Raw genomic sequence first — 19,560 nt, forward strand, 5'->3', positions numbered from 1 at the left:
TTCACTGGGAATTCTGTCTGACTTGACCAACAGTAGTCAAAGGTTACACAACAGAAGAATCACATTAGTGTAACATAAATGTTGTACTTTGGACCCCTCCAGTGTGTTTTATGAGCCTGGGTAAAGCTTTCCAGCTACATATGTGTGCATCTGATACACAATAGCAAAGATAATGAAAAACAGATTGTACCTGTAAATTGTTAGTAATACTATACCCAACAGGAAACATTCAGTACTGGAACAAAACCATTTTAAAACAGCAACGATAGAGACAGTTTACCTTGAATCTTGGTGAGGGTTGTCCTGCAGAAGGAGGTCAGCTGTAGGTCTGTCACAATGGAGGCTCTGGGTATAAAGCCCCCCTAAATGACCCTCTACCAGCAGCGGCAAGCTCTGCCCACATCGCATCAGGGCACCCTCAGCGTCACCCAGCTCAGCTTCTACATCCTTCTCTGAGCAGTAGGCACCATTCACTGAAAGAAGAGCAGGAGAACTGGCTAAATCATTGATGCGTGAAAGATTTGTGTTGTTTTTAAAGCAGTGACCCAACGTCACTCTTGAATTAAAACCTAGATAAGCAGATTGGAAGTGATCTGCTGACTGCCCTGGAAGAACAACCAGTTTATACTGGGATCCATGCCGTTACTGACATGTTGAAATCCTATTAGATTATGAATATTCTCTTGAGGAATAACTGCTGGCTGCCACAACTGTAGTATGCACTGATATATGGAGTGCTCTTGGAAAAGTCCAACTGGTGACAGTGAGAATAATGCTGGAGAGATTTATTGCCAAATATTATTGCTGGAGTAATTGAGGAATGTATTCCGAATGGCGATGCGTCCATATTGGAAAAATAAACTAACTCAAATTAATGTGTCTGGAGGATCGAGCCAGTAAAACTGCAACCGTAAATTACATACTGTCCCTTTAAGTTTACAATCAGTTGTTATAAAGTTACACAATCAACCCATTTGTGGAAATGGTGACCTCATTAATTAATTAAAGTCTCTGTCATTTTATTTTTAATTAGAAGATTAGGTTATTAATTTTAGAAAATAAAAAATAAAAACATATTAAAGTGTGGTGTCAGTTATTTAATCTAGAAGTGTTAACAGCTGGACTTGCATTAGATATTTAAAGATGACTCTTCAGTGATTTATGGTTTTATGTCTATCCATGCACTCAAATGCAGAAAACAAAAGAAACTGTGGTGGAGGAATAATTTATAAGAAATAAATTCACGGGAAAAAAAAGGTTTTACTCAATTAAAATATACTATTTAATCATTTAGTGTGTTTTATTCCTCAAGCCCTATAAAACTAAGCATATTTTAACATCATTTTTAGCATTCCAGCATGACTATCTGATAAGAAAGAAATGTTTTATGAATATGACTGAAAAGATAATAAAAATAGGAAGGAGACAGATGAAAGGGAGGGCCTCGGTGTATGAGGAAATATTTGTGAAGGGTAAGCCGATATCCCCACACACTCATGTGTAGGCGGCCACGTGTCCCCTGTTCCAACTTTCCTAACTCAATTTCTCAAATTCAATTTTCTCCTAACGATGTTATTGACAGTGTTATCACACACCATGAGCTATTATTAATAAAGTCACCCAAACACATTTGAGAAAACATTAAAAGTTACTGGAAACTAATGAAAAAGATATAACGCAAAAATGAACTAAATGTCCAAATAGTGAGGGAAATATTGAGCAAAACTAAGGATTTGGGCTACAGCTGAAAAATGAAAAAAGACTAACAAAGGAGAAAGATATTACAACATGAGTAACAGATGGAGAGGGAGAGTAAACAGTAGAAGAAAGAAAGGAAGTGTTTTGGAATATGGGAAAAAGGTTACAAGGACGAACAAAAGACAAGAGAAAACAAGGGAACTTTGTGAGCCATGTTATCCTCAGTTTAAGGCACATCTTTTCACATATCCCTCCTACAGTTGATGTATCATTAGTCTCCTCTGCATTTGTCTTGTCACGGGTCACAGCGAAAACACAAAGAAGTGGAGAAAAGGCCAAGCGAGCAATGCAAACGGCCCAGTATCACCAGGGGACCGTAGGAACAACGCTGGTTTCACTCAAAGCCGTTAACAGAAGGCAAGATGTCTTTCAGCTCTGGTCTGTTTTCAGGCAATACAAATCGTTCTGTTTACCAAATCCTGGATTGTTCTGTTTTTTTGTTTTTTTTTGTTTTCACTTCTCCTTTTTTTTTAGTGCTCATTGGCTGAGCATATACAACTGTGTTTCTGTATGAAAGTTTCAAGGCCCACTGACGTGACGCCAAGTGTTTCCCTGCCTCAAGTCAGTAGTAATTTAATCAGGATGGCCAGAAGTGACATGAGTCAGTATAGAGATGACTAACATCATCAGAGATCTTTTAATAAGGTCTTGATTGTCTGTATGCATGCACAGAAAAAGACAAAACAACCAAATAAAAACACTGTCATCATAAAGCACTCGATGGACTGGCACTCGGTCAATGAGGCCTTGACTGAATGCACATGCTCTCTCCCACATATCATAGTCACCACCATATAAAACACAGATCCACATCAGGCAGCCGGGTAACACAACTTATGAGATAATGCTCTTTTAAAGCGTACTGCTCTGTTCCACAATACAGTGTGAATGTTTGCCAAGAAAAGTCCACCATGTGAATGAGTTAGACACAGAGAAAAGACAGAGAAGATCCCAGAATACTGATTACCTGTCTGCAAAATATTTTACTAAAATAGACTGATAATACAACAAATGATTTTCTTGGAAATGTTATTTCAAGGAGTCCTCACTGCCAGAAATCACTGAATGGAAGTTACACGAGCTTGGTTTTGTATGTCTTTTTCAAAACATTAAACTTATAATAAATGTTGGCTATTGAACCTGAACACTTTTTTGGCACCGACACCTGAAATGTGTCCATAAAACCAACTGCAAAAACAAAATCTGTCAGATTCATAATCTTGTTTACTTATTCTATGATCAGATAGTTCCAGATTAAAATGAAAATGTTTCCAGTTTTAGACAATTTTATTATATATCCATCTATCTTGTGTAGCTGCTTGTGTTCAGACAGCATACAATGCAGGAACTATTTCTTTTTGTTCCATTTTGAAAAAAGGCTATGTAGAAAAATACTTCACAAACATTGTACTGATAAAAGTCGGGTATCGTATCGGCACTACTTTTGAAAATTTTCAAATAATGCTCATCAGTCATATCTGGTCTCCTCATTAATACTATGGTATACATGCTCTTAGTGAACATGTACAAAGTTCTAGTTAGGGTGGTGGATCAATAGACCACCACGTTGTTCAGGCAAACTACATCGACTTCAGGTGGCAAGAACGAGGCAAAGCGAAGAGGTAACATTATTCATTTCTGGATTTTCAAAGTATCTCTACCTGCCATTTGGAGCCACCATGTGGAACAAACTACAGCATCTTTAAAATCCCATTTGTTTGTAAGATGTTTTTGTCTTGTTTTGTTCTCTCCTAGGAAGTTGCAAACACATCTGGATGTTTTACCTCCTGTGAACATCTGACTTTCACATGGGTTTTAATTACATCTTGCGTGACAATTTGTAGCAAAATCATCAACTGAACTGGTCTGGACAAAGACAGTGATTGTCACAAGCCTTTGTTGTATGGCTTTAATTTACTTGTTCAAACACAAACAGGTAGTAGTACTTCCAAAAAGATCTAAAAAAAAAAGACATGCGTGTCTAACATTCGGGAAGAGAGTTACATCATGCTCAAGTGGACTAAAGTGTCTCCATCTTAGAGACACTTTCTGAGTGTCTCCAGGACATTAAAGTCAGAGTGTTAAATGAGTGTTAACGGTCTCGATCCCCCTGCTGCAGAAAGTTAGCGCACCACTGATTTAGAGCTTTGCTACATTAACAGAATCAGTCATGCTCAGGTTGGGGAAACTAGGCTACTCAACATATGGTGGATTGGATGAGACCCAACAGTAAATTCAGTTTATATTGAATGTGCCATGGTAGTTCAACGCTGAACATTTCATTGTGTGTTAGAGCCTAGTTTGATCAGGAGATGGAAGCCAGAGAGAGCATCAGGGACTGAGGTGAAATGTAAGACCATCCAGCAACAGTAACAGAAAAGGAAAGAGTCAGAGAGAGAGAGAGTGTGAGTGTGTGTGTTTGTGTGAATGAATGAGCAAGTGACTGTGTGAGAGAGATGACCATTATTCTTTTAAATGTGTTCATGGGTGGTCTGTTGAGCAAAACAGCTGTGTGTTCATCATACTTTAAATTCCTTTGGCTCTGGTTTTGAATTTTTCCATGTTATGGTCTGTGGAAAAACTGTTAAAAAATATCCCTGTGTAATTCACTGTTATAATCAACAAACAAAAATGCTAAAGTACTTTGTGGTTTTAGACCGTTAGTAACGCCATGGAGTAATGTTTTCACAAGTGGGTCCCTGTTTTGTTACTATCATTCACGTGCACAAGCTCATGGCGACACGGTACTCGTTCCTACCGTCGGTTTCATGCTATTTCACTTGTCAGCAGTTGGTGGCAGTAACGTGCAAAGCAATATGCCCAGAAATTAGAAGAAGAAGAAGAGCGCTCTCATACAAATATAGATGTAAAAGATACAGATTTTTTAAAATCTCCATTACATAGATGATAAGAAAGATACATGGGAAAGAAACAATGAATTATATAACTTTGGTTTGTGGACACGAAAACTCCACAGGGCACAAGTTGATCTCAATCTGTGGGCACAGTAATTTAAAAAAAAAATCCTTGCATTTACAGTTAATCGCAGCAGATTATCTATGGAGATTTAGTTCAGTATCGTGTCCAAGTTCTAGTGAACACCTTGGAACAAGCAGGGTGGGATGCTCTTCTGATATACACAGTTGTAAGCATTCAGGCCCAATTAGGAATGACGCTGTAAGGGCGTGAGATCAGGGACGCAGGGGCAGAAAGAAAGACAGAGAAAGAAAGAGGTACGACAGTGCCAAAAGCACCAGGGGCAAATGTTGTGTTCAGTACAGAGACCATGTACAGATGTGCTGGCTCATCCTCACAAAGAGCCACTGATGTCAGCATTGCCAACTAAAGACGCAGGCACAAATAAGGACTCTATTGTTATCCGGCCTAAAAAAAATTCACTTTGGAACGAAGACTGTGAACAAGAAACAATTCATGCTGATAACACGGTGTCTAATAATACTCTGTTACATCTAAAGTGGTATGTTCCGTTCCATAAATGTCATCACATGGTATCTATTCACTCACTCTGCCTCCTCTCCTGTATAATTTAAGTAGCACGTTCCTTTCAGTGAGCATCACTGCAGGATGACGGTAAACTGAGGAGCTCACTGAGACGTATAAGCGGAGAAGTTAAATTAAAGGACCAGTATGCCAGTTTGTATGCTCCATTGCACATGAATACAAAAATTAATGCTTCCTACAAGAGTGTAATTATAAAGGGATAAACATGGTTATTCAAGAACTTGTTTTGGGACATGTATGATTATTTTTTGGCTGAGTTTGTGGAGAAAAATGAGGTTCCAATCACCCAGCAACACGCCTCCCCTGATGTCATCCATTTGTCATGCTTCCTTCTTGTCAAAATCCCTTGGGAACATGGCGCACAAAACCGTAAAAACTCAGATGCATCATGAACGTGAGTGGAAAGTGCTTTCTAATCCGTCTCCTGCTGATTAATGCAGCCACTGTGGCCATGGAGGCTGAAAAATAAGACAATAGACAGGAACAATGAATGAATGCAGACTCGATAATTCTGATAATTAGAGCACGACTCACTCTTTAGTGGAAGGTTGCGGTCACTGTGACGGTGATTACATTGATTGTTGAACACGCTTCACATACTGGATGAATTTCACATTGGGGATCATGGCCAGTTAGGGTTCGCTGTAATTGTACACCTCTTCAGGCTGCCTCAGGGGCTGATGATCAGAGTCATGTTCAAGTTCAGCAGTGTTGTGCCTTGGCTAAAAAACTCTCCCCTGACCTCAGTGACTAATAAATGACTAATAAAGCAAAGCAGACACATGTCTCCAATCTAGCAGAACTTAATTCCTCTGAAACAACATAGCTATTATCCCAAGATACGCAGTTATGACTGCATTACCATACAAAGCATTCCACTCTATACAGTACTGAAAAGATCAAACCACATCATCACATAGTTGAAAGTCTATGTTGCTGTCTCTCTCAATGAATCTCTCTGGTTCTCGCATTCTCTGGTATCATTATTTCTCCACAGACAATACCAGTCCTCCATCTGATCAGCAGATGGTCTGGACAGCATTATTAAGTGTAATTGGTGGTAATCTGGGGCGATTTTTTATTTCGGTGACACTTCATTTTCTATAATTCTCGCCTCTCCCTTTTAAGTCACCTAAGCGTTGTGTTAAGTGCCAGAGTGAGACTGTGCTTGTGCCAGCGTTTAATGCGTTCAAGTCTTCAGAGACATGCAGGCCTCAATGAAAAGCAGATGTGCAGATGGATAGATGGTTTAAGGAGAGGAAAGGGGAGCGATCAGAGGTGTACTGTACTTAAAGCAGGAGGAGGCTGTTGGGGAGTGGGAGTGGGGGTGTGTTGGAGAGAGAAACTGGATGTCAGGAGTGTGATGCAAACATCTGAACCCAAGGTACAACAAGCTGCCAAAACCGCAAGACAGATGCCTCTGGAAATCCAATGTGACACCTCAACTGGCCCCACTTTGGTTCCATAAATCATAACATTCAGCACTTAAACAGTTAATAATGATCATTTTATTCCTGTCTGCCCCAACACCCCCACCTGCCATCGTTCTCCCCCCTCCCCTTACACTCTTTCAACATGAGACAAGTCAACAGATGCAAGTGTGCAACAGCAGGTAGCGGGACTTTGTAGAGGGACGCTCTGGTTGTGCGTCTTGTCCGGTGCAGATGTTGTGTATTAGAGTCCAAAGCCTTTTCCCGGCTTCTCTGAATCTCATAACTCATGTCTATATTTGTGTCTGCGGCATAGGCCCGGAACTTATTTGTTTGTTTAGTAATAGATGTATGATTGAAAAACCTGGGGGCACAAGTAAATGAAAAATAACAATGTCTATGGAGAAAGCTCCTCTTAAAGCAGGTGCAGAGCGAGGGAAGAAAAACTCTATTAAATTACTGCTGGAGCACAGAAATGTCAGTGTTTTTGTTGCAGGATTACAAGTACCAGCAGACATGAGAACTTTCATGAGGATAAAATCAATTTGTTCTAGCTCATTTTAGATGCTCTCAACCAGGTATCTTCATAGTTAACTTGGTCACACAAAAAACCTCAGATTAGCTAGAAAGTAAAATACAAAAGTGGCTGCAGAAGCATCCAGCTGGAAGCCTGTGTACAAAAGAAAAAAATCATAATAGCATATATAACAACTGAGAAACAGCAATGGACCCAACCATCCAAGCAGACCTGTTTGTGGATACATCTGGTTGTTCATAAGTGGCTACAAAGATTTAAGTCACCCTGATGAATTCAGTGGTCGGTAAATGATTAGCTCTCCTGCCTTTTAGAGAAGAGGGCACATGTTGTGGGAAGCAGGCGTCCTCATAATACCAGGCTCTTCAAATGGTGTAGTGCAAACCGCAGTCATGAACACAAACAAATAGTTGGCAGCCAACAACCCTCCCATCCCCAACCCCATCAATTTACTCCACCCACCCTATCCCAGTGCCAGGCTTGGTGCCCGCCGAGTCCCAAAGACCAACCACTTTACCACATGGCTTAAAGCGAGGCCGCTGTAAGTCAATACCCAAACACAGGAGAAAATGTTGTGGGATTATATGACACACACACACACACACACACACACACACACACACACACCTCTCTCTCTCTTTTTTTTCTCTCTCTCACACATACACACATAACACACTCACACTGAACTCCGACAGAGAAAGATGCACTGAATGGCTGAGCTCATTCCTGATCACTTCCCACAACCTCCTACAAACCCGTCACAGCCAATCATTCTCTCTGCTGTCCTCCCTGATTAACATAATTAAAACCTTAAACTTGTACATGTCACCACCTGGTGGTAGCACCTTGTCACTGGTCGTGCCCTCCGGGCCATCCCTCATGAGAACTAATTTATCAGCACAGGTGATTCACATTAATGGGAGAAAGTGTGACCTCAGAGAAAACTTAATGTGATTTAACATCAAATCTGTTAATCAGAAGTTACATAATATTTGGTTTGGATGTAAAAGTCATAATTTCAGACTGGTCTCTAACGCATTATCAGCTTTGTTTCCTTGGACTGCAAACATTTTCCCACTCAAATTTAATGAGAGAGCTTTTGATGCAATAACTGATAGTGTGTTTTAACAGAACATCTGCTGATATCGGAGGCTGCAGTTTGTGGTGCTGTTTAAATTACATTACATTGTACTAAGAGGTTTCTAATATTTACACTTACCATTCTTTGTTGGGTGAACCTAATAAACTAGCTACTGGGTGCGTACCCTAAGGGACTGGTGTATAATTTTGCTTCTCTATGCTACAAACGTAATATAAAGATTTCCATTCTAAACTCGCAGCATAAAAAGTGATGTAACATTTCAACAGCTATAACAGTGAGATGATCAGAATCAACAGCACAGACTGAATTAGCATAAGAAACAATATCCATATGACGATATCTGGACAGAAAAATAACAGAGCTCAGCATAAAGAACCCCAGACATAATCACCAGGAAACCCAGGGAAAATGCCTCATAATACTCAGTCATTGTTTGCACATTGACCTCTGGGAAGAACCATAAAAAAAAAAAAACACACAGCAATGATTGATTATCACAAAAATAAGCATATCCTCTATCTTTAAGTCAAACTCTTTTAGAACATTTGTTAATATAGCAAAAATGTGCATAGTCAACAAACCACTTTAAAGCCACTAGTAGCCACAATTCTATCCTGACAATCACTATCATAACAAGATTTGCCCACAAAATCTGCACACTGCCAGGATTAATCACAGACAATCACAAGTTTTACAAGGAGTGCTCAGCCAAACCCCATCGTATAATTTGACTGAAAAGCCACATAATTGTGAAGGCGAAACAGTGCACAAAGCATCAGCCAGGTCCATGGACTGACTTGATAGAGCCGCAAACTGACAAGACGTGATGCACTTGGCCAGCAGACGTGACAGGGACATCTGGCCTAGTGACAGACACCTTTATGAGGCTGGTGAACAACACGGCTTCGGAGCCCTGCCAACAGTGCTGAAACCTCGGCATGGGATCAGGAGGCGCTTCAAAGCCAGACAAGAGGCTGCTCTGTGTTGGGTGGCGGCAGTAAATACTGGCAAAGTAAAGCAGCCGGACTGACGAGCACTGGACGCACCACACCCTTAAAGAAAGTGTCGAAGGTGAGACTGGTACACACTCAACAGAATAAAGTTATTTCCTGCAACAACTAAACATAAATAGTACTTTAAAACATTTTTAATCACTGTTTATTTTGAAATGTTTTAAATACGTTAGAGTGTCTGTGTTTTTGTCTGTGTGTGTGTTCACTCATGAGAATAACCAGTGTGTATAAATCTGCTGTAAAAAAAAATAAACACAGCGACTTAGTGCAGAAACTGCGTTTTCCCCCCTCTGAACAATAAGCCTCAGTTTGTCCGTGTGCCCACTAAATTCATATCAAAACACAGCAGACGTCCCTCTGAAACTGTAGTGAAATCAGATCCATTTGTCAAATATCAGCGTGGCCTTCTATTTGTCAAAATTGCTATAATAGCACAATAAATCTGTACTGCTGAGAACAGCTGGGTTAGGAAAATAACTTTTGTCGGTTGTAATGAGGGCTTGATTCTTGTGTTGAATTATATTCTATGTGACACAGAAACAAAAGTGACCCATGACAGCATATTTTTTTAATTTCTTAAAAAAAGCAAATGGAATAACGAAATGTAAAATCCAACCAGTAGATGTTGATATATCTTAGTAAAAAGTCAGGGGATCTCTCATAATTTAATGGTGACCAATGCTTGTTGAGATCCTGCAATTTGAACCAAAATGATGGACCGACCAACCATCATTGCCATCCTGCAATCAGGCAAATAGCTTTACGAAAAATCGGGCAAAAAACAACACAGCGTTGGTAGACACGTCTTCCCAGAGCAGCCAGATATTACGTTGCCTTGCTATAGCCCCCATTAATAAGGCTTTGTTAGTGCATCCTTCCACCAACGTCCTGTTCCTTTTTGGTTCGAGATCCTGTTGGTACAAAACTCACAGTACTCCTTTAGTTCTCTTCAGTCAGCACCCAATATTTACAAGCAATCCCAAATCTGTGAGAGAATTCGATTGAACACAGATGGCAGGAAATTCCTCGGAAATGACAGTGGCCAAGCTCAACCACAGAACATGAGAGTATCTCCTTGTAGCAGACGCATCAAGGCCCGGTGTGACAGATATTCTCTCTTCTTCTTCTTGCCCAGCACCACCTCCTGCCATCGATTACAGTTTGACAAGACTGGAGATTTATGTGACTTCTGTAAAACAAGTGATCAATTTGCAGCAATTACTGTATATTTTTAATGGTTTAGAGGCAGCAGTGGGGGAGAAATAAATGAATAGTTAGGGAAACGACTGTAGGAAAATTCCCTTGATGGTCGGTGGTCTAACTGAGAGGTTGAATTTAAGTTGGTAATTAGATCACATTTGAATGGAGAAACATTTGAAAATGATTATTTTGTTACCTACACACAGTGCACATAACCTTCTGTTATTCTCAGAGGGGATGCTAGTTGTTTAAAACAAGGGCCAAACCAGATGTTTTGGGAACCAAAAGAGGAATCCAATTTCACTTCCTACTTCTTTGTTACTTTTTGTTGTTTTAGTGCAGGAAGAATAATGGAATGTTACTTTGTGAAAAGGATATGTTCAAAGCATGCATAGTAATTGCTTTGGCTTTTGAAGTTTCCGGTTAAAAGTTGAGGCCAATGCGTCTCCGCAGTGTCCACAATGAATATTAGCTAGTCAGGATGATTAGGGGTTAACTCACCCCCAAAATGGAGCTCTTTGAGGAAAATGAGTTTTTCAAAAGCCCACAATTTGCTTTGACAGCGGAGGCACAGAGGGGAAGCTTTTATTTTGATTTGATTATTGATGTTGTTTCATGTCACTGGTTTCTAAACCCTTACATTTCAGCACACAAAGTAAGCTGATCTGCTCAAACATAAGGGACTAAATCCTTCTGCGTATCTTTAAAACAAATGTTATCTTACAGAGAGGGGCATCACACGAGAGAAAGTACTTTATAACAATGCCCGACTACATGAAGAGATTTAACTGTGGTGATCATTTTCTGATGATGCACTGCGGTTTGGTCATGACAGGTTTTCAAAAAAGTGATCTTCCTCTTGAAATAAGGAAGATCCCTAAAGTAAAAAAAAATTGACACTGTATTTAATTGCAAGTTCACAAATAAAAAAGTAAAAAAAAACCTTTTTGTATGACTTTTAAAACCAAGGTTTTGTTGTTGCTGACACTTTTGACAATCCTAGAAAAATGGTTTAATCTTCTGTAACTAATTCAAACCAACAGTGAAAAACTGGGCAAAACATATTCTATTACTCAGCAGTCAACATTTGCCACCGAGGGGCATTAACTTGGCTGGAAAATGACCATAACCCAGACTGGAGAGGGACCTCCTCCTTGACTCAGAGGGCACCACAGTACTGGGGTTTTCATAGATATACAGAATAAATACGAGAGGGCCCCACTGAGCAAACCTGTGTTGAGTTTCAAACCACACATACCTAAGGAAGTCAGCAATACCATTCTTTTATTGTGTGGGGAGTCCTCATTCACCACCCCCCCCTCACAACCACACACACACTCACACACACTCACATGCAAACACAGATCACACAGAGACAGGGACATGCACTCTAGGTAACTTGAGATGGACAGTCCACTAGACATTATATATCACTCCACATCAAACAGAGCTCCATAATGCTGCTGTGAGGAGGATGAGGAGGAGGGGGCTTCAGTTCATAGTCAACCTCTCATCTCTCTACAACCTCAGGAAGAGCCCACCGTTAGAGCAGTGATGGCATGACTCCTGCGCCCCCACAGTTACTGGGACTCAAGGCACAGTGGGGCCTATAAAAAGCCAAAGTGGTACCAAATGACACCTATGGAAACACATTCAATCTTGTGCGGTGGGAGGTCAATACACAGTTATTTACACAGACAGCAGTGCTATGTGTTGGAACGGACAGGGCCACCATCAAAGGGCTTTATGAGCAAATATATTCTCACTGCGTAGGCATTTTAGATGTCCAGGCATTAAAGCTCTCCTGTGTTTTCCCTTCTCTTGTTTAATGACTGTAATAAGATTCCTTTTATTATGATTTCTGCTCTCGCTGCGTCCCTTCGCCACGTGAGTCAGCCGATGGTTAACGGCCAAAGCGAGACGTGAGTTTTGTCTCAGTGTCGAAACGATCTCGGAGTGTGAATCTGTCGCTGTTCGACTGTGGGTCAACCCCAACATTTACAATGCAATTACATTAAAAACAGTACATAAACAGGTTTTTAGTAGGTTAGTGGGACTAAATTTGGTGCTTTAACAAGAATTTATAGTTTTACAGTGTATCCTGACACGTGTAGGACAAAGACTATGACGTGAAAGGACAACAAAGTCATGTATCACTTGTAGACCAAGAATGGATTTTAAATGATCACACAGAGTGGCAGCAAAACCATTGTTTTCATATGATGCATCTGATGTGGATTCCTGGAGATCCTACTTACAAATTTAGGTCCCAAAATATCTTTTGAATATGGCATGTTGATGTATATCATGTGCACATACAAAGTTTCTATTAAAGCTGGAGAACGCTGGAGTTTTTCTGTTGTCATAGGGTAAAAATTCTATAATAACCTTTCAGAATATTGTAATTTAAGTGGTCAGAGGGAAAAAAAAAAGACTTCTGCGCCTGATCTTGGCTCTGTTCGCAGGCTTTAGAAAATCTAGCATGTATCAGGAGAGCCAATCAAAGGTCACAGGGCTCATGCTGTTGCCTCGTAGGGCCTGAGGTTTTGCAGGGCAACCGGTTCCTTCTGCTGCCATTAGAGAAGTCACACGAGGCAGAATGTTTTGCATTGTGTATGCTCAAATTACGTACTGCCACTTTAAAGTGACCATAATAATGCAGAAAATGTAGATACGTATCACATGGCATATTTTAAGTTCATGTTTATTTACAGTGTGTGTGCATATACAGTGTCACATAGTTGAAGTTAGTCCACTTCCCAGTTCTGAGTTGATTATACATCAACCCGAGTGTGATAAACCCAAACGGAAAAAGTGAAGGTTATTACTTGATAGATTTTTGGATGAGTCCGTGGTGAAAAGGAGCCTAATCAGACGATAACGAGCAGAAATAAAGAAATCATTCTTCATCATCATTTTGGCTTCTGCCATGTGTGTTGTTTGGCTGCTCTTGGCCCGAGAGTGTAAGGGCTGAATAAAGGGGGAACCTCGAAGGGCTCTGGCCTGTACCATGTGTCAAGTCTTTCACATAACCTGGCATTCATTGTGAAGCTCTTTTACGAACCATAAAAAATATTCATTTCGCCCCTGACCTATTTTCCAATATAGTCTCCAAACCCATAAAAGGGTTTGCTTTTCATTTATTTTTATTTGAAGAACTTTGAAATGCAAATGTTTGTTTCCTTGCACCTAAAAATTGAGAGAAGCCATCTTAAAAGAGAAATGTGATGTGAAATATGAATTCTGGCCATTTTACATCATCCCTAACATAAACATGCGGGTTCTCACTGCAAGTCTTTTTGTGTTGTTAAATGAGTGTACTTTGGCAGGCTGCAGTGTACATATACTGATGCTTTGCCTCTCTCGCTGGACTCCTTCATGGCTCAGAGCTCTTGAGGCTTGTAGAAGACTGGCATCTTTACAGTGGCCTCGATTGGCCATATTTTCGTGTCAAATGACAGGCCTGGCCCTATAAAAGTGAGCGCTGTGGTAAACTGTGCATTTACATTTACAGCTGAAGCTATCAAGGACATGGCTAACAAGTCCCGTTGACTTTAGTTGAATTGCGGTTTCAGGGGTTATACATTAAATATTCCTTTAACTGCAGCCTTTTTTATCCCTCAAATTAAAGTACATCCTCGCTAAGCTTCATTTTGTGAAATGCATTGTATTCAGTTTATAGTTTCTGTTGAACATCCAGTTTTTTTCTGGTTGGAATAAAAAGCAGCATTCTTTAGAATAATGACTGTGTTATTGTAAAAATTGTTAGAGGATTTATTGTTCCCAGTGTATCAAATCGTTCTCAAAAAAATATATAATATAATAATAATAAAATAAAAAAAACATGCATACTTGCAGTTTATGCTGGACGCCAGTACTCCACTGCCATTTATGTCCAATCAGATATGGATGCCGAGACAATCAAAGCACCAAATGATTCAAAACTAAGCTTGAATTATTCATTTACAGTATCTGCAGAAACTATACATACTTTAGCAGAATTTTAGAATATATTCTGCATCAACGTCTGGTTTAATACTGAAAACATACCTACCTAACATTCCAATATTTCTCAACTACGAGTTACAGCACAAGTGGTGATGCTTAATTCAACATGTCAGACGTGCAAACTGTTCCATGTACAAAGTGAGACTCTGTGCCTGAGCCTGGCACGAGGCCTGAACTGCATGGTGTTTGTCAGAAGCCCAAAAAAAAGGTCAGAAAATATAGCCAGTCTCACATTAACAGTGACGGCGTATGAGAAGACAGGGGCAGAGTCGTGCCCGCCAAGTGTTGGCGGTGCTGCTGTGATCAGGTCGAGCAGGAAATGTGCTCAGAAGTTCAAATCAAAGAGCTTTCTTGGAAACATGTTAAGTGTGAACGGTTGGGGGGTTATTAAGAACAGGACACTATAGTGACATTGGAAAAGCTGTCATCACTTCTATCGGCATCATCTGCTACAAATATTTGTGTTGCTTTTCACCCATCAGCTCAGTTGGCGGGGGACGCCGTGATGACGCAACGCAAACAAGCTATCGTCTTAATCGTAAACTTCAGTTCAAGTCAGACAGTCAAAGATCTTGGCTGTTTGGTTTATGGTTGTCAGTGTGAATTGATACTTGCTGATTTTGGTGATTTACTTTCACATTAAATGTATGACAGTTTGAGTGTAACAAACGCTTAAAGGGAGAAAAGAAAACAATGTCAATTTGTTATACAATATGTTTTTGGTTTTTTTTTTTTTCTTTGTTTGTATCCCATTACGTAAAATCCCACAGGTTTTCACAATGCAACACAGTAACAATGCTAAACCTTTATTTATATAGTTCTTTTCCAACTCAGACAGCAAATCACTGTGCCTGAAAGATATAATGACAGATTAAACAATAAAACCCTCTTCATTCAATGCAGTGTTGCTATGCTTTTGCTCACTTTGCACGTCTTGCATCATTATACCAACAAATCCCAAAAACACAGAAGGCCTGTGTGATTCTCTGCAGAACAGCAAACACACTGTCAAACTCCATGGAGCGCTGCAGAACGCACCGGGCTGTGTAATGCTGTGGAACAAGCAGCAGGTATTTGTTAGTTAATCAGTGTTTGAATTAAGCTAGAGGCTGAGGTTGTGTTCAGGAGCAGCGGGGCTGTTTTGACTAAGCCATCTCAGCGAGGGCCCGGTCATGGAGACTCCCAGCATTTGTTAAAGATTAGCGGCCTAGTCCTGCTGTACTGAGCTCAGGTCAGGCAGAGTGCAGGGCTCGGACGTGAGGCGAGTTTCACCCTCTCCCCATCTCTCCGATCTGTAGCTCTCACACAGCATATATACTAGTCCGGGTACATGACACACTGAATAATGTGATTAAAGGTTTTGGTGGGGGGGAGTTTGGAATTCGCTGAGGAGAGATTGTACAGAAGTTGTCCCTTCAGGAAAACGTTACCCAGTTTGACAGACAGTCAATAAGGTCATGCCACAGAGGCACTTAAAGCATTTACAAAGCAATAAGCATTATCAAGATTGTCCTTCTTACGCTACATACTAAAGTTTCCTAATCTGCAAACCATCTGTGTACATATGTATACCTTTTGTCTGTCATGTTTTGGTTGGTTTCTATTTGCATGGGAATGTACTATCAGATGTGAACACTTCCAGTCAGAGTATCTATGCTGAATAAAGGAATAACAATAGACCACATGCTCCCAGCCTATCATTAGCCAAAAGACTAAATGAAAACCAACTGTGTGGGAACAATAAAATAATTTGTCAAGGGAGAAGGGTGCAGATAAATTCTGTAAAGCATTTTCCAATTGGCGGAGGCTCGGATATACTGGGCCAAGTGCTCAGCACCTGGCTGTCACGGCTCTGACGCTGCCTAATTCATTTCAACTTTCAAACACATGCCTATTAGATCACTTACGATATGAGCTGAAAGTGCCTGATTAGGCTTTTTATCGGTATTAGTCAACATGTGCTGTGAGCTTACTTTTTAGGGGCAAAAGTAAGATAAACAGAAATGAGAGAAGAGGGAAATCGTACACTCTTTTCTTCACTCCCTCTATCGGTCTACTAAATCTGTGACTCAGCTTCAGTGAGGACATACTGGGGAAAAAGCCAGGCACTCATCTTAAATATTTTTCTCAAAATGTCCTGCATAACTCCTGATATATAAGACACATTTCCTGCTACGGGAAGGTTTATTGGTTACTGAAACCGTGTGAACCCATGTGTCTTGTCAGTGCGGATCCAAGAATCTCAGCATATCAGTTTTAAGATGAGTGAAGCTCCTCTTGATGGGTTTTGGCTTTGTCGTAAAGGCTGAATGCTGAGCTGGGGGAAATGGTTGTAAATGTCAAGCCAGCTTGGACAGCTATGCACTGTTTCCCATTAGGCTAAAATCTTTCAACTTCCATTTTTAACATCACCTGCCCACCGTCATCTTTATTAAATATGAAAGAAATCAAAGTCTGGAAGGTCTGACAAGTGGGGATGCAAAGCAAATATTTAGAAAAAAATGAATGCACAATATCTCTTTGGGGATCAAGTCAGTCATCAACAAATATAAGTGGCTCAGCATTCACTTCTTTACATAGAGATTTCTTACTTTCAAAAACAAAGTTGCGTGTCCCATTTGGGAAACATGCAACAAGTGGCTGACCAGTGTTGCAACAGAGTTCATTCTTCAGCCAAAAAAGCTAAAAACAATAACATTTTATTAACCTCTTCACTAGACTTCTCTGTTGGACGTCTGCTCTAACTAGCTGGCAAATTGCGTGTACATCTTTTATTAACTTTTTAAGGTTTTCGTGTTCAGAGTTCATGACCGTGTCCATTTTGTCCTCCACTTTGACCCAAACATTAGCACACACGCACACAGTCCAAATCTGCTCACTACTAAAACTGCCAACAACGAGCCCCATAAGAGATCTTAAGTGTCCAACATAATGTTTGTGTTAAGCAGTGTATTATAGAAGCCGACTTCTGGGTCTTGGGGGGAATGTTAAGCATGTTAATGAAGAGTGCATACTGAGGCTATTACTCAGTGTTATATGGATCCATTTAACACACTTATTGCACAGCACATAGAAGTTCAAATGGAGAAAAAAGGGTCCTACGTTTAATCCTTGCAACAGTAAACCAAAGAAGAAGAACAGAACGGATTGTCTGCAAAAGAACTGCTGACAGCAGAATTGTTTCCTCATTTGGGATTGCAGGAAAACACCAAAATGAAAACTGCGCCGCTTTCTTAAAGCACAATTTGATGGAGAGAATATAAAGCAGACGTACTACGGGGGCCAGAAGATAACTGATGTCTCTACTGTTTCCAGCGGAAATTTCTGGACAGAACAATCAGTTCGTCTGTGAGATGTGGTTTTCAGTTCCAGAGGATGAAATCAAGCTGACATATCTGGTAGGCAGCAACATCAGTAGAGCAACTACAAGCCAATGTCATCTTGGATTGTTTCAAGTTACTGTTCGGCAACTGGTCTGTCAAAGATGATTAAACGAAGACACTGATGTGTGACAGATAGAATAAATAGACAATCCTTAGATAAGCTGAGAAAATGGATGGGAAATATGGACCAACAAAGCTCACGCTTCCTTTTAAAAAAATCTTGTCAAAGCGCCCTTTAGCCACTCAACCATCTGTCGGTGATTGTAGTTGGACAACTACCAGGTGTTAGGGTGTGTGGTTGCAAAGAAGCAGAGCGTTCTCTGAAAAACACCAACACACTTTTTAAGTTTAGCCTTTAAGTATTATTGTCTTGTTTGTTGTTTCAGTCATACATGAGTTCTCATACAAGAAAAAATATTCCCACACAATGAAAAAAAAAAAAAAATCCAGCATCACATCATGGGAAATTGCATCTTCTTATCACATAGTTTATCTCCTTTCTCTGATATTAGTCCACAGAAAAACAGCCTACCCTTTCAAATATAATTGTCTGTAAAAAGTCTGTAAAAATAACCCTAAGCATTACAGATCACAGTGCTGGCATCGAGCCTCTAAACTTTATTAACATCCAGAGTCAGCCTGGCGAGTCTCCCAGCTCCCGGCAACTTGGACTTAAAAGCATTAACCTGAACAGGGGTCCAGCCTCACTTTCCCAAAATCCTCCACTTCCTCTCATCATGTAGCACTGTGCTGTCCAGATTTGCTACTAAAAAAGAAACGTTTTGTCAAAACATCAGTTCACCTGTGCTACAATGCTGCCTGTGTGCTGACATTGGACGAACAGGATGATATCACTCCCTGCGCCCGATGGAACCTTGGAGGATCTGACATAAGCTATAATAAATTTTGAGTCAAAGATTTGCTTGCCAGCGCTTTATAATATATCACTGAAAGAATAATTCAATATATATTGACTCGGTGTGATGAAACTTGGCTCTCTATCTGGGACAATAATACATACAGATCTAGAGATCTGCCAAGACATAATGCACATATGAATATCTTGAGTCCAAATCAGCAGAGTAGCAGAAGTGAAAGTTGTCACGCTCAGGGTTTGTGATTGATGTCGACTGACATCATTCACAACACGAGCAAGAGTACTTTTGCTCTAAGTAACCTTTATGCCGTCGTTCCTTTGTGCGCTTATTAGTCGTGGTGAGCGAGTTAATACAGCGCAGGGGCTGGATTGCGTTGCACATGACTAGAGAATAAGTAATTCTTCCAGAATGCTGGGCTTCTATTAACAAGCACTAATAAAGTATATAAACTGCACTATTAGACTTTATAATGTCTTTCATAGTCCTCTGGGGCAACGCCAGCCAATGGTGCAGTGAGCTGACTGGGCACTGCCCCATGGCAGCTTCCTGGCAGAGACGGATAGAGAACAAGAGAGAGGATAAAACTCAAGCTTTTTGGCTGCTTTCTCCTCCACTCTAATGAAGGCATTAAAACAACCTCAGTTCGCATCATGTTTGCCCATTTGTTTTTGACCACTCAGTTGAAGCCAATGTTTGATTGGCTGGCTGATTAATCTCCAACATGCCCAGTC

At 40.4% G+C, this 19,560-nt stretch overlaps 1 protein-coding gene across 3 annotated transcripts in view; it reads right to left on the bottom strand.

Annotated features, from left to right (window-relative positions):
- Window positions 1-19,560, bottom strand: part of glis1b (GLIS family zinc finger 1b) — a 69,811-nt gene that overhangs the window by 42,314 nt on the left and 7,937 nt on the right. For all 3 annotated transcript variants that reach the window (XM_019270269.2, XM_019270268.2, XM_019270267.2), the window contains one exon: window positions 281-473. In XM_019270269.2, the coding sequence (XP_019125814.2) occupies window positions 281-473 (193 nt within the window). The remainder of the gene's footprint in view (window positions 1-280; window positions 474-19,560) is intronic.

This window comes from Larimichthys crocea, chromosome XVII (assembly GCF_000972845.2).
Source record: "Larimichthys crocea isolate SSNF chromosome XVII, L_crocea_2.0, whole genome shotgun sequence".
In the NCBI taxonomy this organism is placed as follows: domain Eukaryota; kingdom Metazoa; phylum Chordata; class Actinopteri; family Sciaenidae; genus Larimichthys; species Larimichthys crocea.